The sequence below is a fragment of the Salminus brasiliensis genome, chromosome 1, assembly GCF_030463535.1.
Source record: "Salminus brasiliensis chromosome 1, fSalBra1.hap2, whole genome shotgun sequence".
In the NCBI taxonomy this organism is placed as follows: Eukaryota; Metazoa; Chordata; class Actinopteri; order Characiformes; family Bryconidae; genus Salminus; species Salminus brasiliensis.
In genome coordinates this window covers 18264503-18288806 of record NC_132878.1, presented here as the reverse complement: position 1 = coordinate 18288806, position 24304 = coordinate 18264503, and the positions used below count along the sequence as shown (strand labels likewise).

The 24304-nt window shown below is 38.3% G+C and overlaps 1 protein-coding gene across 5 annotated transcripts in view; it reads right to left on the bottom strand.

Moving 5' to 3' along the window:
• Positions 1-90: 90 nt before the first annotated feature.
• The window catches only part of fcho2 (FCH and mu domain containing endocytic adaptor 2), an 84086-nt gene continuing 59872 nt past the window's right edge, over positions 91-24304 (bottom strand). Inside the window, exons 15-28 of one of the 5 annotated variants that reach the window (XM_072673902.1) lie at positions 23045-23069; positions 20584-20629; positions 19915-20000; positions 14279-14791; positions 12652-12767; positions 11829-11958; positions 10674-10733; positions 9497-9608; positions 8279-8434; positions 6578-6710; positions 5030-5229; positions 4832-4896; positions 3555-3719; positions 91-3048 (exon numbers count right to left, since the gene is read on the bottom strand). In XM_072673902.1, coding sequence (XP_072530003.1) covers positions 3026-3048; positions 3555-3719; positions 4832-4896; positions 5030-5229; positions 6578-6710; positions 8279-8434; positions 9497-9608; positions 10674-10733; positions 11829-11958; positions 12652-12767; positions 14279-14791; positions 19915-20000; positions 20584-20629; positions 23045-23069 — 1830 coding nt within the window. In that variant the 3' untranslated portion in view covers positions 91-3025. The remainder of the gene's footprint in view (positions 3049-3554; positions 3720-4831; positions 4897-5029; positions 5230-6577; positions 6711-8278; positions 8435-9496; positions 9609-10673; positions 10734-11828; positions 11959-12651; positions 12768-14278; positions 14792-19914; positions 20001-20583; positions 20630-23044; positions 23070-24304) is intronic. The other 4 variants (XM_072673909.1, XM_072673918.1, XM_072673926.1 and 1 more) reach the window with 4 other exon arrangements.

Below are 24304 nucleotides of genomic sequence, written 5' to 3'. Positions count from 1 at the left end.
AACATTCATTCTGAGCCTTTACTCTGCAAATTGGTGTTTCAGAATATTGGCATGATATGCAAAATCCAAAAAATGACTAAATACACAAAGTCCTGTAGTAATTCTTATATTTGTATAGATTTATATATTACACATTTATTACAGACACACCGAAATCATGAAGTGAAGACAAAGTGGTAAATTTACATTTTGTGAAGAAAAAACAAAAACATAGATCTTCCTTTGACACACCACTGGACACGACCATAAAAAGAAATAAGAAATCAAAATTAAAAGAAAGGAAAGAGACGAGATTTGAGAAGCTCCTAAAATGCCTTCAAACATTGATCCGATTGTTGTAGAGGCAGCAAGAACCAGCTCGCTAATACACACATCACACACATGTATGTAATGTAGTTTTTTTTTTTTTTTTTTTTTTTTCTGGACAGAGGAAGTGAGTGGTGGACAGTTCGTTAATGCTACGTACACTTTGACCCTAACCTCCACTGGTTAATATCTGCCTCTACATTAAACACCCAAATTAACACTGAACGCCAATTCAGTGAAATCACATACAGTACATTTGTACAAATTTCAGATACAATTGTAAAGATACAGAATCCAAAAAGGTGTGCCTAGTTATTCCACAAACAAGGACAACATGGACAAAGGATGTTAAAATGACAAAACACATCATTCCTAGAAAAGAAATTCCAGATTCACTTTTTTCAAACAAACGCCTGTGAATTATTTAAGGTATCTGTGGTGTCTCCTCGTTCATTGGTTAGGGTAGCCCTTAGAGAATTGGCCCTCTAGGATATAAGGCACAGGGCCTTTGTAGAGTCAGTTTTCACAATCAAACCAACGCTACTGTCCCACTTAAAGCACTTTAGAACTGTTTTTCCACACAGAGTCACAGTGCAAGCCTGGAAATAAAGGCATTGGGTGGCTGCCTCGAGACCGATCGTAACCCGACAAATTGTTGTGGTGCTATATTCACGGAAGAATAAATAAAATAACAGAAAAATACAAAAATTTGGCTAACAGTTCCCAAAGGATATGCAAGCTGGTGCACAATCAATGATATGTTCAGTTTCTCTTTAGTTTCCTTTTAGTTACTCGTGTGTTAATATTTGGCAAATATAATCAAAAGCTACTTACTAGGTTATCTAAGCAAGTGGAACTATTCACAGTTTATCCAACGACTGCAATCATTATTAGCAATTCAGCTGGATTAAGGGTAATCAGATCATCCAGTTCTATATTTTGACGTTATTTTGTACTTGGACGTTCATTTCCAGCAATCTTTAGCTTTACACTTTAAGCTAAATGCATTTAAAACGTATTTCATTTTACATTAGGCTTCACATCTTATTCAACAACATGGTTCGGTACTTTGAAGAACTACTGAAAAGATCTTTAGGGAAGCAAAAGTGGTTCTTCTTGGACAAGACCCAAGAAACCCTTTGGCAGCTTTATTCTAAAGAGTGCTGGAAAGAGGATTTTTGACAAATATCAGAAAGGAGGGCATTCAAAACTTTAAAAGAAACCAGTATTCGGGAAGGATTTCAACAGTCATATCTACAAGTACTTTGCTGCACATCTTTTGGATCATCCCTCCAAGAGAACAAATCTTAAGGCTTGAAGACGGACAGACCTGCCAGCACTGGTATTAGAGTGGCAGCAGTGGCACAACGTATGGTAAGCTATTAAACAGGTAGTGCAGCACCATCCCGTAAAAAGGACTACACAGGCAGGACGACTGGTTTTGCAGAAGGCCTACAATTAAATTGGGCGTTTTGCGAGGCAGTAATTTCCCTTCAACATCCTAGTAAAAAGAGTATAAAACTGGACTGGCACTTAAAAATGACAAAAAACACAAATGGGACAGTGATGTGCTTTTTTGCGGTGCAGCAACTTGCTGAAGTTTGTAGGGAAAAAAGGTAAATCTTCAAGTTTGGTAATAGAAAAAGAGGCACTGAGTTCAGTTGTTTTTTTTTTTCGTTTGTTTTTTTTCCCCACCCCATTGAAAAAAGTCACAAAACTGACCCGGATTCTGGACAGCCACGTGAAAATGGCACTGAAACTGAAACACAATCCATGTCCATAACGTCCATAAACGAAATCTGACAGCTTATACCTTCATTGCACATTTACGGTGAGAAACACATACAAGACATTACTACTGTAAGAGACAGAAATGACCAGCTTTTAGACGCTACAAATAATCATGCTTAAGGGTCAGCTTTTCTAAAGTTAACCAGTCAACTTCAGAAAAACAGGCCCCTTACGGGACATTTTGTGGAAAACGCTTTTCTGGACAAAACACTGGCGATCGAGTTGCCTGAAAGTATTGCCTTTTGAGGCATTTTAGTTCTGTCCCTCTGCTTTATTTACGCAGCGTTTTTTATTTTCCTTCTTCTTCGTGGTCATTGAGACTGACTGTTAAGGCTTAATATACAGGAACAGACTAATCTATACAAATGGCCTGGAAGATTGTTAGTGCAGATATATATCTTTTTTTCTTTTTTTGTTTTAGATATGCTGTATGTTATATTTATATATTTATTTATAATTCATATTACAAATTAACTATACATATATCAAAACAAACACTACCGTTCTGACTTTATAAAAGTCTGAATAGCTCGAAAATGTATCCAAGATTAACAATTACTTTTCATTCTTTTCACTCATCGATATCCAGACATTCCATCTTTGTGTTTTTTTGTATTTTTTTGTGGGGGGAGGTTTCTTTTTATTATTAATCTTTTTACACAGTGTTTGATACTCAGTGCTACGTAACTGTAGTTAAAAAAACAAAACAAAAACAAAAAACAACTTTCTTCCCCAAAAAGGTGCATTTTACTGGTGGAAGGAGAGTTCAGAATGCTGAGAACTGAAGGCGTAAGGAGAGCCATCGTTCTGGCAGCCCTTTTGTTCACTTCCCATTAACCTCCATCGTCATGGGAGATGGAATAAAACAAAGAACCTAAAACCTTCAAAACTCCAACAATTAGAGCAGATGTGCGCCTGGTTTGATATCTCAGCAGTCTGCCATATAGCGCCCTGTAACACACACACACACACACACACACACACACACACACACACACACACAGAGAGAGAGAGAGATATGCACATTGTAAATATAGAGAGTATGTATAGTGTGTATTGTGTATAATGTATGTATACCTGTTTTGGGCACACTTTGTAAACCCCTTTGTACAGGACCACTGTTGGTTAGATATTTTCGATTGGTGGACTATTCTGAATCCAGTAATGTGGTGTGTAAAAGCTCTAGCAACACTGCTGTGCTTGATACATTCACAGCAACCCAACATATGTCATCAACTTTCTGTTGATGGATGGGGTACGGGGTGGGGGGCTGATAAATAGTGCTACATCAGTAATTGTATCTAAATGGCAGGCATTCTTGATAAAATGGCCTGTGAATGTAGATTTGGGGCATGTGTAGCTCAGTACATCAGTAGTATAGTTACTGGGTTGGGTGGGGTGCTGGGGGGCTACGGGGACAGACAAAGGCTGCAGAAATAGAGATTAAAAGGTCTTACCGCTGGCAAATCTCTTCTTATTAAGCGAGAGTCGATAACCAGAGCCAACCAGTTCCATGTCCACCCCAGAGAGAGTGCTTCCCTCGTTGAAGAACTGGACAGCCAGTGTGGCTGGAATCGAGGGGCCATCTGAAAGCTCAAACTTTGCCCTCAGAGAGCCAGAACCTAACATACACACAAAATGACCATGGTTTAGGTTTCGAATTAGCTTAGAACATAGAAGATGATGTAGTAGAACATAGATGATGATGTAGTGGGTCTAGTTTTTTGCACTACATCCTCAAACAAAAGAACCATCATTGCTGTTAACTGACATTTCCTAATTTCATTAGGAACTGAGGAAGGCTTCTTATTTTCTTATACTCTTCTCCTACTTTTTCGGTATCAATTATTAAATTAGTTTTAGAGCGCTTGGCAGCTGCTTCTAAGTTGAGCCATATCACTCCACTGCTGCGTTCTCTTCACTGGCTTCTTGTAGCTGCTTCCCGCATCAGATCAAAAACCCTGACGCTGGCCTACAACGCCAAGAACGGACCAGCCCCTCCGTACTGGATGGCAATGATGAAAAGCCGATCTGCACAAAGAGCCCTTCCAGCTTCAAGTACGGCTCATGTGACCCGCCATACTTTAGGACTCACAGAAGACAAGTGTCCAGGCTTTTTTCTGTCCTGCCACTGAAGTGGTGGAATGATCTTCCCCTGGATGTCCGAACGGCAAACACAGACTGAAGACCCATCTCTTCCAGGAGTACTTGGGCAAAGTGTAGTGTCGAGCATTATGGTCTCCATACTGACTTTTGTATTTAGTAGTATCTAAGCTTAGAGGTCTCTTTTGGATCCTAGTCTATACAAAAAAATATATACTAAATAAATGTAACTATACTTTCTGCCATTTGGAGATACTTCAAGTTCTCCTTCCACTCACTTAACAAAAAATGCTTATGTACTAATGTAGTGCAGTAGTATGCAACTTTAGAAACCGTAAAAGGGCTAATGCTCTGTCTCCGGGCTAATTCTCAGGGATTATGCTCAGGGCTTATGCTCTGTTTGGTGTCTCTGTCCATGTACAGGATAAAGAGGGCTGTCAAAACTGCTCTATCGTCTTATGGAGTACAGCACAGGTATTTCAGTACTAAATTTGCATTTTCTTTTTTTCTTGCAGTGTTTTGTCATGCTGCCCTGTTACACTTTCATACTGAATTAAAAACCTTTGAAATCCTCTTTGAAACATACTGTTAATTGCAGTGATTGTTATTAGTAGCTTTTGTATTTTCATACCTTCATTTTCAGACTTCTCAGAGATATCATTCAGCTTCCATAATGACTTATTCTGGTCTGCATTCCTGGTAAAAAAAAAAAAAATATATATATATATATATATAGAAAGATGTTTAAATGTGTAGAGTGTGAGATCGGTGATGAGGTTCAATAAGATGTGAAATACACAGCAAATTGCTGTGTCTACCTCCCACTCACCAGATGGCGCTGGGAAGCGACTGCATGTTGGTGACTCCCCCATTGACCGGCACTAAGACTTGCACACTGGAAAGTGGCCCGGGCGGCTGCATGGCCTCGGGATTGTAGCGGTAGTCCACACGCAGGTCAGTAGTGCTGGACCCACACTTCCAATACACTGCCAGGTTCAGCGGCGTCGACTGAATTCCGTTTGAGGACACCTGAGAATAAACGGCCATAATATAAGGAAACTGGAGCAAGTTTAACCCTTATAACAAGTTACACAACCCTGCTTTCTAGACATGTACGCATGGATGAGTGAAAAATTCCAGGTTCTGCAATGACACTAACTAATCACTGACACATAATCAGTCTAAGTCTAAGGCTGAGTCGATACGCACAATTGCAAACGATGATGCTTAACATAAGGATGATCTTCAATGACTATGGGATTATGGTGTGGGTGGGGGTGTATAATTCAAAATATGAAATCATAATGTATTATTTCAAAAACAATAAAAGACTGATTCATCATGGTGGGGGTGAGGGGATGTGGTCTGCTTTTGAGTTTTAAAGCTCAATTTTAATGTTAAGCATGAAAGCAAAGCAAGAATATCACTGTCGTCCACCACATTTGTTTAGGAGAAATTTTGTGAGATCCCAAACCCTGATAAAGAAAAAGGTCAAAACAACAATGAACAAGGTAGCTCCAAGAATGAAAGAATTGTAACAACGATGTTACAGTACAAAAACAAACAAAAACAACAACAAAGTATGTGAAGAGAAGTATGAAAAATAAATGCTGTGTAGCTCCACCCCCTGCTATACAATACAGAACTAATACATTTGAACAAACAAAACATGGTCTTGGTTAAAACATTAAAAATACATCCAAAACACTCATGACTTGTTTTATGAGAACTGATTTATTAATTTATTTTATTATTATTAATGATTTGAACAAAAACACTAAAAATGCTTTAAAGCTCTCCCCATGTGCTACAATATTAAACTAATAAACCCGAACAGACAAAACGCAGTCATGCTTAAAACATCAAAAAGCAAGAAGAAAAAAAATTGTTGGCAGGAAGAAAATGGGCTACAACCCAAAAACTAATTGTGTAAAGAGAACTGATAAAAAAATCCAGGGGAGATCCAGGGAAAAAACCCTAATTGACAAAATTGCTAAGAATGCTATAATAATTAACAATGCATATAAACTTCGCTTTAGCATGCTTCATCCCCTGAACTACAATATTTCTATTATTTATGACTGTATGAGTTTCTGCCATTTGAGTTTAAAAGATGTGACCATTAAGGACTGATAATTCACAGTTGATATCATATTAACAGTCATATTAATCACACCAGGCAGCAGGGCACTGTTAAACTAAAACTACTGAAGTCTGTTTCAAATTATATTGGCTGATGATACTGAATATTATCTTAATAAATAATAAATAAATAAATAAATAAATAAATAAATAATACATTTAAAAGTTTTTCCGATTTTCCCATTTCCAGTTTATCACTTTCTTTATGGAGCATCAACAGGACTGCGGTACACACCTGATACTTGAGGACGTCCACATTGTAGTAAGAGGATGCAGGGCTCTGCTCTGAACTTTTCCTGAGATACGCCGTCAGCGCAGGCATGTTCAGCCAGAAGTCCCTCGTGTCTGTGTCGCTCTGGGAGGAGTCGCTGTCCGAGAGAAACACACAGGCATACACACATTTAAGAATTCATAGCTGCTGTTGGCTGTGTGTCACTGCAGCAACTCAAAACGTCTGACCCCTTCTCTAGACACCCGGCTATTAAATTATATTCAATTATAAATCCCCTTTAGATTCAAATAACCATGTCTGGACTGCATTAGCTGCTGGACAGAACTCACACGAGAGAGAGAGAGAGAGAGAGAAAGAGAGAGAGAGAGAAAAAGAGCTCCGTTTGAGGGAAGGAAACTCAACTGCAGTCCACAGTGACATGATTTAAGTCATGTGACCTACATCCAAAACAGAATGCTTTTGGCTTAACAGAGCTGTCACTCAAAAGGCTCAGATTTCTCTGTTCACTTCAAAAACTATAAAATTGAATATTGTCAGTTTAAATATAGTGTAAGTTAGGATGTCCTCTTCCAGTTTTTAGACCTCAATTCCATCTGCATACATTATAAAACATATAATGTGCTAATATAATATAATATAATATAATATAATGTAATATAATATAATATTGCAATTTTAACGACCACTCTGATCATTTGATGCCCAGTTACAATTACTTTTTTTTTATACGTACAGAGTTTGTTATTGTGCGGATTAATAATGTGTAATAACTACCTCACATATTTTTTTGTTGTGAATGCACTACAATTTATTATTGTACAATTTAATCACACAAGCATTGACCTGCTCCTCTTTATCAACACAATGTTCAGAGCTGCTTTAAAACCAGAAAATGCACATGGTACTTCCACCACTACAATGGAAGGTTTCTGCACCAGTCTTGTTTTTGACCAGCTGAAAGTTAAGAGTGCAAGATGGGCAGTAGTGTATTTCCTACATGGTTTTGGCAGCATGGGCTAATATTGCAGTAAACAGACAAACAGCTATGTCTTAACATACACAACAGAAGATCAGCAGATACAAGTCTCCATATGTAAAAATAACACTGACACTGGCATGCAACACATAGGGTTGGATGTTGATAATGCTAAAAAAACAAAAACAAACAAAAAACAGCCAGTACCCTATATATTATAATATACTTGCCAAAGGTTCAATTATCATACAATCTACACAACCATGGACATTCAGGTCATAAAGAACAGTCTAAAACATTTGTGCTCTACTGGCCCTTCAATGGCACACAGTACTAGGACCTTGATGATCTCCACTTGCGATATAATTTTAAGACAACTATTCCAGTCTCTCCGACAGTCTAAAATCAATGTTCTACGTGAATTTCAGATGAATGCTAAAATGTTAACCTTCCGAAAACTACAGAAGAAAGAAATATAAATATACAAGAAATAAGGCTTTCATCTCATGTTCTGGTAACATTCTCTTACTTGTTGAAGAGACCCCCCCCCACCCTGCAACAAAATAATAAAACTCAGCAAATGTACAGTAAATTACATACTTAACATTAAAAATGATGAACTGTGCTAAAAGTGGACAGGTCTGCAAGTACGCACATATGCTTAGCTAGTGGAATTAATTGTGGTGAACATCAGGCATGTGCATGAGCACGCACACAGATCTACATACCTGTGTAATAGATGCTGGTTTGGTAAGAGCTGCTCCAGTTTGCTGATGTTTCTCAGTTTGAAGCTAAGCACTGCAGGGGAGGGACTGGTTGTGAAGATCTTGATGATGCCGCTGGGGAAGGACAGCGTCATGTCTCCGGTGATCTTCACTATACATCTAGAAATACACACAGAGGGGTGAGCAACTCTACGCCTAAACATAACCTGGCTCTGTCTGAGTTTTCTGAAAGCATCTTAGAAGAAAAACGATTCTTAAATACAGGCACAAACCTGAACCTGAGCAGGCACAAACCCCAGCACTTCATCTACTATCATGGATAATCCTAATATTAAGAATCATTTGGAAAACTGGGCACTGTATACATTGTTGACCCACATAATTAATGTGTTTTTGCTACCATTTTAGGGCAAAGGAAAAACAGTATCATGGAAATGGGCTACACAACTCCACAACCTCAAATATGGCTTGCAATGATCTACTGTAACTAAATCAATTAGGTGAAAATTGCTTTTGAGGCTGCATGACTGTTACACTGACTATCAATTCTGCCCTTCTATGCTATTCATCTCTAGCCAGTTTCTGATCACAGGGCCACCACTGGCTGGATTTGCTTTGGTAGTTAGACTGAATTAGGTCAAAATATACAAAGACACTGTTCAACCCAGTCTTTAAGAGTCATTTTAAAATTGAAAGGGCAATTTCTTTTCCATAAAATTCGCAAAAGAGAGAAAAAGCATTTTTGTAACATACACACACACATACATACATATATATATATATATATATATATATATATATATATATATATATATATATATATATATATATATATATGTTAATCTAATAACTAATCATACTGTCCTGTGTACAAACTTCCATATGCTGGCTTTTACCGGTGTTAAGGGAAACTTGGTTTTACAGGCACCTTCAAACAGTGGTTTGCTCTTAATTTGCCTCTCAGAGAAAGCTATACAGCCAGATTCACAAAAGCACTTTCACGGTCACAGATTCAGAATTTACTGTATGCACTGAATTCACCCTCTATGTCGCCTTTACATGTCACAGAGAAGAACATCAATTCTGCGTGAATCCCCTTATATTGTTACTTATAGATAATTCAACATCCGTGTCAAAGGGTATTTGCGCTTAAGATTAGGTCTATTCACATGTTGAGTCTGCCTGGTAGAATTTGTCCAGGGCAGGTCATGCGAAACTCACTTGCTAGGATCGGCTCCTTTGAAGTAGGCATTAACAGACTCTGTGAACGCCACAGCTATGGGCAATGCATCCTGGGAGGCTAAGGTCACCGGACTGGGCCCACGAGATGTGCCTATGAACAATGTTGGAGAAAGAGTGAAGGGGGAAAAAAATAACAGTTTAAAGCACAAATCATAATCTTATAAAAAACACAGCTGAGGACATTTTATATAAGAACAATGTGAAGAATGTAATTGTGAAGATTCTGGTATGGAGGCCTTCAACACATTAACAAGCTGGAACTTCATTAATAGTCATATATAGAACAATTCATACACAGTGATTTTGCAAATGTCTTAACACTCCTGTTTGGTCAAGTGCAAAAAAGATCTACAAGAAACATTGTAGAGGGCAATTTCTATTTATTTGCAGAACCCATTACATACAAAATGCCACATTGTATGTGAAATGAAGCAAATTAACAGTAATTGTGCATTAAAATATGCAGACAATTTCGTCACTTGTCACTTATCTTACTTCAGCAAAACCTCAAAAACCTTGAGCAGGGGTGCCAAAACCTTTGCACATGACTGTGAATACATTCTAATAAATACAATATGAATATCTTAATTATAATAAACATCTATAATCTCCTAACCCATAGTAACATTATAGGGATGCACATATATCACTTGTTGAGCATTTACACTATAAAAGCCTATGCAACTGCAACTGATACGGCAGAAAGCTGCAATAATAGCCCCTTTTCTAGTGTGTTCCTGTGGGTGTTTTGATGAATAAAAAATATATAATAATCATGTAATCAAAAAATCTGTACAAAAAATTATAACCATGTAACATTCCTGATTAGCCAGTGTATCTGAACATTGCATTGCAAGGTGTCCAACAATGGCAATATTGTGTTTAGTCCATATTGTGCACCGTGAGATCCTAACCATATGTATTCTTGCACATTTTAAAATCATACACAATGCAAGATGTTTAATTCATGCTCGCAAGCAAGAAGGCAGTTAAACATGAAGCAAGCAGGTCATTTAAAAAAAGGGGTTTAGTGAACAAGACAACGCTGGAACCTCCCAACACAGGTCACATGAGCCGCCTGACCAATCGGGGGAGTCAGTTAGTAGGTTAAAAACACCTCCAAGGCAGGTTATCATTCCTGTCTGTTGTACTTTACCTGCTGGAGTCTCACACCTCTTCTCAAAGGTGGGCAGTTTTCCCACAAACACATCGTCCTCTTACAGCCCAACCAAAGGGTGAAATCCGCAAATGGGGGGTGGGGGAGGGGGACAATACCGCAACCCACAGATGAAGAGTGAGAATGTATTGAAAGGGTGATGAAATCATTTACAGCAGAAATCAAAAGCAACAAAATACCACATTTAGAGTGAGATAGTATTTTAACAGATTTTGTATGGCACTGGGCAAAAGGCCGCTGATTCCAAACCAAACCATCTCAAACACATTCAGTGATACTGATGTCTGGACTCTGAGGTGGTCAGTCTATTGCTCTGAGAACATCTGCAGCTTCAGCAGTTTGCTTTGCTGGACCACATCCTTTCTGGCCCACAATATTGAGTCATCTTCTTACAGAGGAAAGATGGACAGTAACATATATGGGCTTTGTCAGATTTGTATTGATTATGCAGCTTGAAAGTAATAAATAAATTTAGTGCTGTTTTTTTCTGATGGACGACAGTTTTGGTGGTCTACCAGATCTTGCATGATTGTTAGCAGTCCCAGTTTGTCAGGATCTTCTTTTTGGAATCTCAGAAATACCACCTGAAAATGAATCACTCGGCTGATTTTATTGGGAAATGAATACATAAAGGGTAGTCTCTAGGTTTCCCACAGTACCGTATGTGATCACACTGTAGGGATACACTCAATCAGTCAGTGTTTGAAACTGTCTTACAGCAAGCATTTCTGACTGAACCATCTGCTAAGATTATGTATGGCATGTAATTTTTCATCAAGATCTAATGATTTCCATCTCCATTTCTCCAAAACAGTGATTTTTAAATTAATAAATGCACCCTAACTGTACATATTGGCATAAAAACTGAGCTGCAAAATAAGTGCAAAGTTCCTCAGTAAGTTCCTTTTTTTTGACAACTCTCTGTAAAGTGTGTCCAAACAGCAGTTATGAAAGAATGCATTTGTGGGAGGAGCATGGGTGACCCATCGATGAATGATTAATGGGATTTGATGCTGATAAATGCCATGTATGAACACACTATAGACCCCCAACACAAGATGTACTGGATATGCACATGCTGTTATGATACAGAAGCAATCACTACCGCCCTGCTACAGAGTGTATGTGCCTCACCGACAGTAGGTGTGTTGCTGGCGCTTAGGGAGGTGTTGGAGCTCAAAGAGGAGGAGCTTTCAGCTCGTGCCAGAGGAGCAGCAGGAGGAGGACTGGAGTTGGTCACCTTAGGAGGGCTGAACGGTCGCCCCTATGGATAAAAAAAACCATCAATGAATAATAGAGTAATGTATTTTGCAGATGTCGATACGGAACTGTAGAATAGGATAGTAGCATAGGTAATGATTCTCCCCAATTTTCTGTGATCAGCAATTCCTATCCATTAGCTTGGATTTCCCGATCACAATTCCACCAGTGCTGGTAGGGTGAAAGCCAACATGCAGAGTCACATGAAGCCAGCCAACTGCTTCCTTTTGCTAATGCAGAATCACTGGACTGGGATGGCACAGAGTTATAGGGGAGAGGGAGGGCCAGTTATGTATGTCAAAGCAGCCTATGGAAACAAACACTGCCAAGGTGCCAAATACCCCCCCACCTCCCACAAAGTAGTTCTTTAAGGCTTCTAGCAGATTTTTGTTTTTCAGCTTCATAGAAATCTCTTGCAATAGCCACATTTTTTAATTTCAGAGTAGTTTTATGCATTTTTGCTATTCTAATGTCTAATATCATAAGTGAATTGTGTTTAAATACCTTATTCCTAACAAAAAAAAAGGATAATTACAAACATGCATCAACTGGGCATTTTACACTACATTTACACATTACACTGTATTTGCTGTAAACCTTTAACTTTTAAATGTCATTTTTACCCACCCAGTGCAGAGCTAACTCATGTAGTACGTTTAGTTTAAACTAAGTCAACTGGAAGCATGAGATTACTCACAATCTCATTGATTCCCGTCAGTTTACCAGCAGGCAGTTTGGGACGTGATGAGGGTCGAGGGGGTGGCACTATGGTTCCAGCACTGAGAGGGGTGGTTGGTCTGTTAGGGGCTGAAACTGTTTGAAAACAGAGACAGTCTTCACGTTAGGACAACATGTGGTTGGTGCTACCAATTCAAAAGTGAAAAAACAATATCTAGCAATATCTCACAAGGCAAAAACACAATGACTGTGTAAACCTCATGTGACACTGGTAACCATGCCTCAGAGCATTTTCCATAGCTAACATAACTAACCATACAAACAGGCATATATACAAACTTACTCACAGACATGCAAAATAACATTAGATGGTATTACATCACTGTAGGAACAGCAAACAGCAAAATGTGCAAAAAAGGCAAAAAGGAAAACAAAAAATAATAAAGTAATTAGTTATCAAACAGAAAACAATACAAAGGTTAAATTAAGCTGCCGTTTGTATGCCTGAAACATTTACGCCCAGGAAATCAGTCAAACCTAATTTGGAGCTATATTTAGTATATTTAGAAATCTGGTTTAATCTCTCTGCAGTGTATTACATCATTCTCTTTCTTTCTGTCGGACAAAATTGCTGTCTGAGGGCATTACAGATCAACCCAGTGAAAGAAATACTGTTGAGACTAGTATTCCTAATGGGCTTTGTTGTGTATTATTTGTAAATTGTTTTATATAAAATTAAAAAAATAAATGCCAGCTGGCACTTCCAATGTGTAAAATGTACATGAATTATAGTACCTGAAAAAAACAGTTAAAACCATTTTATTTACCTATAAAAGTTTAAATTTTGTACATGAACCATGGTTTGTCATGGTCATGGCAGTAAGGATATGCAAACCAGCTGATCCAAAACAACCTAACTCTTTTACAAAAATGATAACCTTATACATGACTTTATGTGGTAATAAGAAATTAAACTGGACTAATTTAACTCTCATACTTAATGAATAAAAAATATTACTAAATAAAACCACTTACGTGTTTTGTTACCTCAAACCATTTTACAGAGTATTTTACAGTTAAAAACCAAGCAAGGTTTGCAAATACCTGGTTAAATGTGTGCAGATAATCATCTTAATTTTTAAAAAAAATATTATTTATAAAGTTTGTAATCTTAAAAACATTTGGCAGAAGGCTATCCAACATAGTCATGGCTAGGGGTAACTGCCTAAATAGCCTATATGATAAAAACAAAAAAAACTCCTTTCAGTTCAATATGCAGCTTGAAAAGGCCTACTTGAAAACCTCTAGTCCAAAATACGGTCACTCCAGCATCTGGATCAAATGTTTTGAAAATGTTGATCAGCACACATTCAACCAGGTGTGCCCAAACCTTTGACTGGCACTGTTTATTTGATTCTGTGAATTTGTGGCTTGGTCACATACAGTGGCAGTAAATATATGAAAACATCTCTAAACAAATATGCAGAATAAAAAAAAAGCACAAATAAAATGAACATAAGGAAAAACAAGCGAAAAAAATCAAAGAACAAAAACTGCTCAGTTTAGTGAATTCAGGTTAAGAGGTTCACACTCTCATGCAAAGCATGATGCTTGGAGACCCAAGTTATGCTCAGCATCAGCATTACCATCCTGCGAGCGGCCAGCTAACGGTAGTGCGGCACGGTCTTCCGTCCGGCAGGGGGCGCGCTCCTCTTTAGTGAAGATATCTGTGGCCTGGCTGAAAAGGAGCTTGGCCTGCTGGGGGACGGGGACAGACTGGGGCCTCGGCGGTAAATGCGACGGCCCGCGGAAAGGAAGGAAGTCATCGTTGAAGGCCACCCACTGACTCTGAGTCCAGGAAGATGTGTCTGTGCCAGTGGCGGGGGCACTGAGAGGAGGCTTGTGGGAAGTGAAGTCCCCCAGGCTTGCGGGAAGGCTTGGAGGGATGCTAATGGCTTGGGCTGGGGCCGGGGGAAGGAGAGCAAAAGGTTCATCCGGGACGTCCCAGGGCGAGGTGGAGGGAGGGGAGGGGAGGGAAGGGAATGGAGGCGGGCTTGAGGAAGGAGCAGGAGGTTTAGAAGATAAGGGGGCGACAAGAGCCTCGTTCGCTTCGGGACGATCGGCTGGCTGAGACAAAAGCTCCTGCTGACGCACCTCCGCTGCAGGGAGCGGCAAAAAGAACAGAGCATCGCAGAACAATGAACGCATACAACCTTGGACAGGGCTTACAGGGTACAATCTGACAGAATAAAATTCAATTAGATTGAAGGAACTGTAGGGAACGATTCAATGCAACTTTGATTGAATGATTTTAAATAAAAATATTGAGGACATATTATATTTGTATTATTTTGGTCAAATATTTTATTTTAAGAATTGATGCCAAACAATAAGTGCATTATATGAACATTATGAACACTTTATGAAGGCTACCTACAATAGGAGAATCTACGGTGGCATTTGTTAGGCAGGGGTCAGAGCATCTCTAAAACATCAGGCAGTTCTTGTGGAATGCAGTGGTCAGTGCCTACCCAAACTGGTTCAACAAAGGACAACCTCACCACCTGTGAGGCACAATATACAGGGCTTTAAGGATCTGCTGCTAATGTCTATGTACCAGATACCACAGGAGACCTTCAGAGGTCTTGTGGAGTCCATGCCTCAAATGGTCAGATCTGTTGTGGCGGCACAGGGGGACTTTCTCAAAATTTGAGTTATATTTTTGTTATATTTGACAATGAAGTGAGTTACACTGGATGATTTATGTACAGCTTAAGCTAGTAATACATTATCAGGCTTATTCATGAAGTAAATGACACTGTACTGACATACAGGACCTTAAACCAAATTGCTAAACATTTGTTCCTTTTATAGCACTGTTATGAAGCAGCATCATCCAGTAATGGGACAGAAAATGCAAAGGCCTGGGTTCTCCATTGGCACAGACATCTAAGTGTTGATCCTATCATAGGGGGATCTCCATCTCAGTGCAATCAGCCAACATCAATTTAAATGCATATAATTATAAACAAATAAATTTGAACTATATCTCTAACTGAAAGTTTCAGGACGCCACAACTTTTTACAAAACTAATAAATGACTCAGTTGGGAATGACGCTTCATAACAGTTATAACTAGAGCAAGTATAAACCTTACGTCAACACATCACTTCATGTAACATCTTATGTCGTCTTATAAACACTGACTATAAGCTATTGTGTGTTTATAAATACTTAAGTATTGCTTGGTAACATTTTACTGAAGAGTAGCATTTAGAAGGCCACAGAACACCTACACTAGTCTTTCAGGACAACGAACATAAACCCATATAAGCTTTCGTTAACTGTTGTCATCAGACTTTCTGTATGAAAAGCAACTGGTTGAAATAAGCCTTTATAAATGTTTATGGGAGTTTATGTCAGGTGACACGAAAAGATTGTGTATGGACGTTGTGTAGCCTTACGAACAATTTTACAAAAATGATGCAGTTGAATCGTCCCCTTCAGATTGGATGTCCTTTTAAAGCCCTAACTCCAACAAATTTACTTCGTGTTGCATTCCACACCTTCAAAATAAGACTGCACATAACCTTAGTGAAATAAAGAAAACAATGTAAGTAATGTTAACTAAGCAAGCTGAAACACCAACTAAGACACTAAAGATCCCAATGGCTTAACAAAAATAAATAAATAAATAAATAAATAAATACAGAATACAGAAACCTCTTGAAATTCAAGACAACAATCAAGCCAACTAAAATGTTCTTTTATCTGTAAATTATATATGAAATTGTTTTGAACGGACATTTAATAAAATTATGTTAAAAGTATTTGCTGATGTAAAAAGACTTGGCATTTCAATATGACAAAAAAGAAAAGAAAAAAAAGAAAATTATTATTATTATTATTATTATTATTTTTGGTAAACTTGTACAGTGTATTTTGACAGAATGCAGTGTTTTTTATAAAGCAGCCAAGAATCTAACCTAGCAGACAGCGACTGCGTGGCATACTTTAGCGGTAAAGACTCACTTTTTAAAATGCCGTAACTTTTTAAAAAGGTCCTACACGACACTCTTAGTAAAGGCATTAGATTCAGTTGAGTACAGCTGAGTGCTTATCCCCTCTGAGTGCTTAAAACGGAAAGCATGCACACACTCAACTCACACACATACACTCTCTGAACTGCACAAGACCTCATCTAAGAGACCATGGGGATCTTTAGGGAGAGACTGAGAAAAACGGAGGATGAAGAAAGAAAAACACTGGCAATCTCATCTGCGATTACATTTTGCAGAGGTCAGCACACTGCTGGCCAGTTAGTGCTCAAGGTGCTCCTATAAGGGGTTTTACCTTCACCCCCCCCCACCCCTAAAAAAAAAAACAAAAAAAAAAAACAATAAAACAATAAAAACACAAACAAAACACAGGCAGGATGCGCTAGTATTACCTGGGTCCTCAGGGACCTTATCAATCATGAGAGAGGGAGATGTAGAGAAGGGTGAAAGGAAGAGAGAAGCCAGGTCTGAGGGGACAAAAGGGCAAGGAGCAAACAAAGAGCAAAGAAAAAAAAAACCCAAAAATAAATGTTCGGACGCCTACTGCATGTATTAAGCCACTTTACATTACATTCTTATAGAGGAGAATACACCGATATGCTGTAACTCACTAGCACGAGCCTGGATAACCATAGAGTAGCTTCACCTCAAATTTAAACAATAAAATTTAACACTTAATGGAAATGACTCGTTTCTGCATGGCTCCTCTTTTATCCTGGAATTTAGTGCTGAAACGAGTATTCATATTTAATATTGACAATAACAAAACATCCTGATAAAAATAAAAAGGACAAAGGAAAACTCTCCACTATAGCTTGTGAATGACAAAGACTTCTAACTCATATTTAAATATCCTAAACTGCAGCTTAACTATTTTGCAATGTTTGGCAGCCTGGCACTGTCAAGTGCACACACTGCGCATCATTCCTTGTCAATCATCCAGTATTGGCAGCACACATTATCCAGATTTATTGTCCATCTGCACTACAAGTATGGTAGGTTTAAGAAAATCGGAAAGTTGAGTCCGATATCTCCCTTCCCGCTCTCTTCCATCCCCTTCGCTGCTCTTTTCGCTTCCCGTGCAGGGTCACAGGGTCCCCAAGCCCCCCCCAGGGTCCCCAAGCCCCGCCCTCTGACCTCCAGAGGTGCCAATTAACTGTGGATTATGATTGGCCCTTGCAGCCAAGGTCACAAGCTTGACAGACAGCTCAGCTCTCACTTAGCGACCATACTGGACGGACAGTGCGTTAGAATGCAGCACGCGACAGCTTATAAACAACACCCCCGACAACCTCTCCATATTGATATTCATAGACGTAAAATGCCAGGGACATTCCATTACAGCAACAAAAGTGAATTTAAATGTTATGTAAGTTATGTAATATTCTGTAGTGCAGAATTATATCCCTCAGCCTCAGTGGGTTGGGAGAAATTCACATATTCTTTATACGATTATATTTTCTATACATACATTTTTAATAAATTACATTTTAGAAGTGCACTGATTGTAGAATTGTGGACAAATCTTTATATTTTATCTGCCACTGCTGATACATAAACATCTATACCTCCTGCATCTCACACATTCAATACATCATCAAATACTAACGATGTCCAGGATGCATTATGAGAATATATCAGTAAAAACACTGAAAAACCCTCCCACTGCAATAAAGAAATCAACTGATGTACCACTGAATGACAGTCATCTGACCATCCTGGCTTCCTTCTGCATTCACTATCTACACACATCATCTCGGAAACCACTAAGTTTGTGGGATGTTCTAGAGCTGTCGTAGGGTGATGGTGTACTGAGACTCACAGCATAACAGTGGTGTACCAAGGGCCACTGATGCCAGAGGAGGAAAAAAAATAAAACAATAATAGTAATAAAAAAAAAAAAAAAAAAAAAAAAAATATATATATATATATAAACTTGAAACCTGACGTTTACTATATAAAAAGACACATGCATTTTCTTTTCTCACTGTCTGACATGAAATCAGAATAAACTTTTCCTGTTTTAGGTCAATTAGGATTATCAAAATTATTTCTATTTGCTAAATGCCTGAATAATAAGAGAGGAAATTTTTAATGCAATTTTTTTTACAATTTTGAATAGAAATAACAAATAATTTTGGTAATGCTTCTAATTTCATATCAGACTGTGAAAGAAAAATGCATATGCATCTTTTTTTGTAGTGTATTTAAACTTCTGGGTTAAACTGTACATACATACACATATGTATGATTCCCAGAAGGAGGAATTACACTTCATTTCAACAGTCAAGGTCAATAGCTCTGACTGCTCAGAAAAAGAGCTGAGAGAAAAAGAGCAGACAGCATGGATGGACTGGGTGGACGGAGGAGGAGACTAAAGACAACAAGAAAGATACTCTAAAAATGTTGAGTACCACCAAACACTGACTGTGCTTCAACTTCCAATTCTGAAGGAACTTTACACAATGTCTTTACATAAAAAGTGAAGTCTCAAAAAAAGGTTAGGCAAAAATAAAGTAAACAGAGAAAATAATAAATACATAAATAAACACCACAACAGAAAAAAGTAGCATAGGGTAACTGTAACCCAGTTACCAATGCACTGAGTAAAAGTACATTGAGAATGTATCCATCAGCATGTGTAGACTGTGTAGGGTGTAGGGGTTTCCGTGACAACAGCAGCCTAAGCGAGCTCTCTAGAGGCGACTGTTGTGGACAGGAAAAGCCCAGACACTTTCACCAGCCTGTACACAGCATCAATAATGGATAAGGTCAGTCCTAAGACAAGCCTCGTACAGGCTGAAGGGTGGAGGAGGGGAGTGAATGAGTTACTATCTATATGTACAGTAGGTGCATGCATGTGTCGTCTCATTTGAGGCCACATTTGGGTTTTATATTGTGGAAAATGCCCATTTTTTATTAAAATGAGCAGGTGTAGGTATAGCAACATTTAAATATAACAGTATATAATTCAAGCCAAAGACACAAGCAAGACCGAATTTCAATACTGGCAAATTAAAAGGCATGTTATTAGGTAACAGCTTTAAAATGACCTTAGTAAGGCTGCAGATAGCTCACATTATTTGATATCAAATGATATCAAACACCTTTTTAACTTGAACATGACTGTGTTAGCTGCTAGGTGTGTTTTGCTGCAGGGTACATGTCTTGCTACTTGACTGCCAATGCTGGGGTTGAAACTGTACACCACTGAGGGGTCTTACCAGTGGAAGAAAATCCAGAGGAGGCGGAGCCACCAACACCAGGGCCAAATGGATCCAAAGAAAGCAGGTCATTGTTGGCCATTCTACTAGTAAATAAAAAGAAGACAGTTAATAGTAAATAGTAAACAACACTGAAATCACAAAAGCTTTCTAACTGATACTACATGACCTTACTAATGTCAGAAAATGACAGCTACACAATGCAGCCAAAAGGTTTCCAGACATCCCCATAAATAGAGATGCACCTAATGCTGACTGAATTGCTATGGGGGTATAAAGCACCTTGTTGGAGTGGCACCAAATCATCCAAAACTCAGTATCTGACTTTGGTAATGTTCTTATAGCTTAATGCTATCAAATGCTCACAGCATTGTTTTACCATCTGTCTATTATTAGTCCTAATGCAAAATCCATTCTGAATTATTTGGTAGTTATTTAGTTTAGCACGTTTTGTGGAGTCCCACATGGTTCTGTTTTAGGGTCTCTGGAATTGTTGCTAACTGTGGCAGTAATGAACTTTTGAGAGTGTAGAACCGAAGTGAGGATCTACGTGGATCTAAACCATTTAAAAGGCTTAGGACCCCAAAGTTTTATTCCACATTTCTATCCCCCAAAAATAGCCTAGCCAGAAGCCCCTGTAGTAACCATGCTGTAGCAACATTATCTTACTCATTATATGATGGCTGCTGTGTCCTGGACCTTCCCAGTTCATCGCCTAAGAGAGAAATTGAACTTTAGTCAGCAGAGGCATATAAACTGTTCTTTCATTTGATTAATTTCCACCCAGTCTAGTCCAGAAGCAAGGAAGAAACCAAATGACTGATTTAGATTTTTTCCTTTTATAAGGAAAAACAATATCTGTATCCACAAAACCTTCACATGAAAAGACAACCACCTTATACCAAAATCGGAGGTGTCAAATACACACTTAATATCAAAGATGCAAATGGATTAACCTGTCCTCAACTAAGCATAAAACACAATATACATAAAGTCCACTAAAGGCCAGATTCAGAGTTAAGTTTTATTGTGGACAAAAAAATGTTGATTAAAAACTTTAATTAACTCACTGAAAATGTCCTGAATGTAGGCAATATGGTTAATATTAGTCATTAGAGAGTTGTACTTATATCAAGTGATATTATTAAGTTCTTACTACATTGAAAGATACCTTTACTACTACACAAATTTTTGATTGTAAACGTAATAAATACATGTTAAAAATGAATACACAAAAATAGACATGATAATCTATTACTATTCTTGCAACAACGACAAAGTTAGATATTACATAATATTATTAAAATATTAGATAACTATTAGATAAATTGCCCACATTTCACTTGCTAAGATATTTTCTGCAGTAATCTCAGTAAATTCCCCTGTTCACTAACTTGGCTAACAAGGAATGAATTCAAACATGCACCAATTAGCAATACTCTGCTAGTTTCCATTCACTGTTAGCCCCATTAGCGTGTTCAGTAAAGCTATTCCTTTACTGGCTAAGCCACACAAGTGTGTATTTGAGACCATCTTTTAAATAACTTTCAGTATATCTTAAATTTTACAAACAGTCACAATGTCCCATTGTTAACACTTTGATTAAACAGCCAGAGCAAGAAGAAATCACAGGTTTTGTTTTATTAGTAGCTTACACCTAACTTGGAAAAGCCCTTTTCCCCCTGAGATACCCAACCTAGAAGACAAAGATTATGTGACGCCTAACCTCCCTAGCTTATACTCACCTGCCTTCGAGTCTAAAGAAGATTGAGTGTGTAGTCCTGTCATCCCTGGGTAAATGTAAGGCGAGTTAAAATTGCTTGAGTCTGTAATTTGTAAATATTCTTCAGGTATAGATACATACTACACTTTTACAACCCTTTCGGATCACGGGAATACTGTTATGGCATTATACCATTATAAAAGTGAAGCTGGTATTGCTGTTCTTCTGTTCATGGGTATTATGTACAGTACCTGAGAATGAGGTCGATATGTATTAAAAAAAATAAATCTGACTATCTGGGAAGTAACTTCATTAATTTAGGAGAGCTGCTGCTGGTGTTGGGTTTTAAACAGATTTATTGAGTACTTATTGATTTATTGATTGCAGTAGGATATCGAGGAAAAATCTCGACCCAAAGTGGCATTCTAGTTCAAAAGAGATCAACTACTTTTTCAAATTAAGAAATTCAAATAGTTAAAATGTGTTTTTTATTATTATTATTTTTTAAACAAGCAAAACACACTTATTGCCAAGACTTGCTGTACAGTGACACCCCTGGTGAAAATCTGTTACTGTGGACAGCTCATTCTTCCTCGAAAGTGGCTTCTAATTCTGTGAGATTCTTGGGGCATCTTGCTGCACTTTTCATTTAAAGTCTTCTTAAAGATTTCTGATGTTGTTTCGGTTGCGAGACCGTTGGGGGTAATGGCAAAACCATCAATGAGCAGTCCATTGTGGATCGTGAGGTGTGTTCAAGATCATTCACCTGCAATAGATCCTAAAGCCATCCTCTTTTCATCTTCAGCTACAGCACACTCAATAACTTTGCTAGTAACTGCCAGTTATCAACTATAATAGATATTTACCGTTCTGAGGTTTGCCAGGTCACAAAATTCATACGGTGAAGTGTTTTCATATCTCAATGACTACCACAAGCTATCAAACAATATTTTATGGCCACAGCGCACGCAAAACTGTGCCTTTTTTTTAAGAGTTAAAATGCTCTGCTCTTCATATGAGACCTTTCTAGAATGTAAACAGTACGTTCAGATGTGCATCTGTGTCCATTTAAGCCACAATTTACTGGAAAAAAATGTAAAATTATGATCACAGAGAAAAAAACAAACATGCAATTAAGCAATTAATCTTGTTCATGACTTAAGGAGGCAACACTGAGTTGCTGAGAGGAGGGGTGGGGGGGTGGGGGTAAGACTTTATTTTCTCATGGGATGAGTTGGCTTTGGAGGGGTCGCTAGAGCAACATGAAGGAGAGGCTCGGAGAAAAGCGGTCGGGCCAAGAAAAACGAAGAGAGAGAAGTCAAAATGGCAAGCGCTCTCCAGAGCCAAAGCTTTAGAGGAGTGATGGAGGGATGAAGGGAGGGAGAACAGAAGAAGAGGAATACTCACTGGACTGGTTCCTCCTCATGTGGACCTGGAAATGAAAACAGGCATTAATTAATGAGAGAGAGAGGAGTTATGAAAATAACGAAGGACATGAAGAACTGCGTCCCCACATTCATTCGGCCCAACGTGGCCCTCCCAACGCGAACGAACACACACATACGTGTACACAGAGAAAAGTCTGAGTAGCCTTGGGCCAACAACTGATATCAAATGTCTACGGTCACTCTATTCTATCTATAAGTGTTGTCCATGCATGTTGTCTATGTATGTATTTAGTCAATACGTAAAGGAATAGTTTAATACAATGAATCACTGAACCCAGATGCAGTCGATCAGCCGAGATCGACCAGGCTGACGCTGCTAACAAACACTGAACTAACCCATGGTGCTGAATGGTGGCGGATATTTTGAGTAACTGGAACCACTTTTATCTCGGCACAGCATGTGGCTTCGTTCTGCACTCTGTGGTCCAGTTAGAAAGTGGAACAGTGCTACAGAGACTTGGCAGGGAAGAGAATGTAGTGTCAGTTTTAGCTCAAATGTTCATGCTCAAAAGGTATATTCATGTTTTACTAAACTGATTTTTTTTTTTTTTTTTTTGGCTTTTTTGTACAAAATACATTAAAGCAGCATTATGGAGAAACTGTATTTCTTGCTCTTGGGCTCCCCTACAGTCAAGAAGAGGGATATGCATTTTGAGGCACCCCTCAAGATGGACAAGTGAAAAGATACAGAGCAGTCACTGAAAGTGAAAGAATCAAGTTGTCTAGTCACGAAAAAGATGGTGTTTTTAGATGCCTGGTTCTGTTTTTCTGAAGTAGAAACTAGTGCAACTAGTTGTAGTTCACTTGAGAACCACTAGCAGCAGGTCAGTAGCAGCAACGTATTCAGCTAAAGTATCAGCAATCACGAAGGAAAAACAGACCACTCAGACCACTGTCCACTGCATCTGTGGCAATCCACCGATATCGGCATACATCTTTATGCCTTTGATTATAGCAACATAGGTACGTACTGACTGTTTTATTGTTATCTACCATCGCAGTTAATTATTTTTGGGAAATGATAATTACTTTCGGAGTTTCCACAGTAATGACGACACTACTCCTAGACACTGAAGATTCATGTAAAAATAAATAAATTAACATGATCAGATACGATGCTACAATACACTGAAGTTAAACTTACAGTAAAATCAAAGGAATTGAATTAATATTATGACTGAATTGGTATTTTAGTAGTATGTGTATCAATAGATGTTAA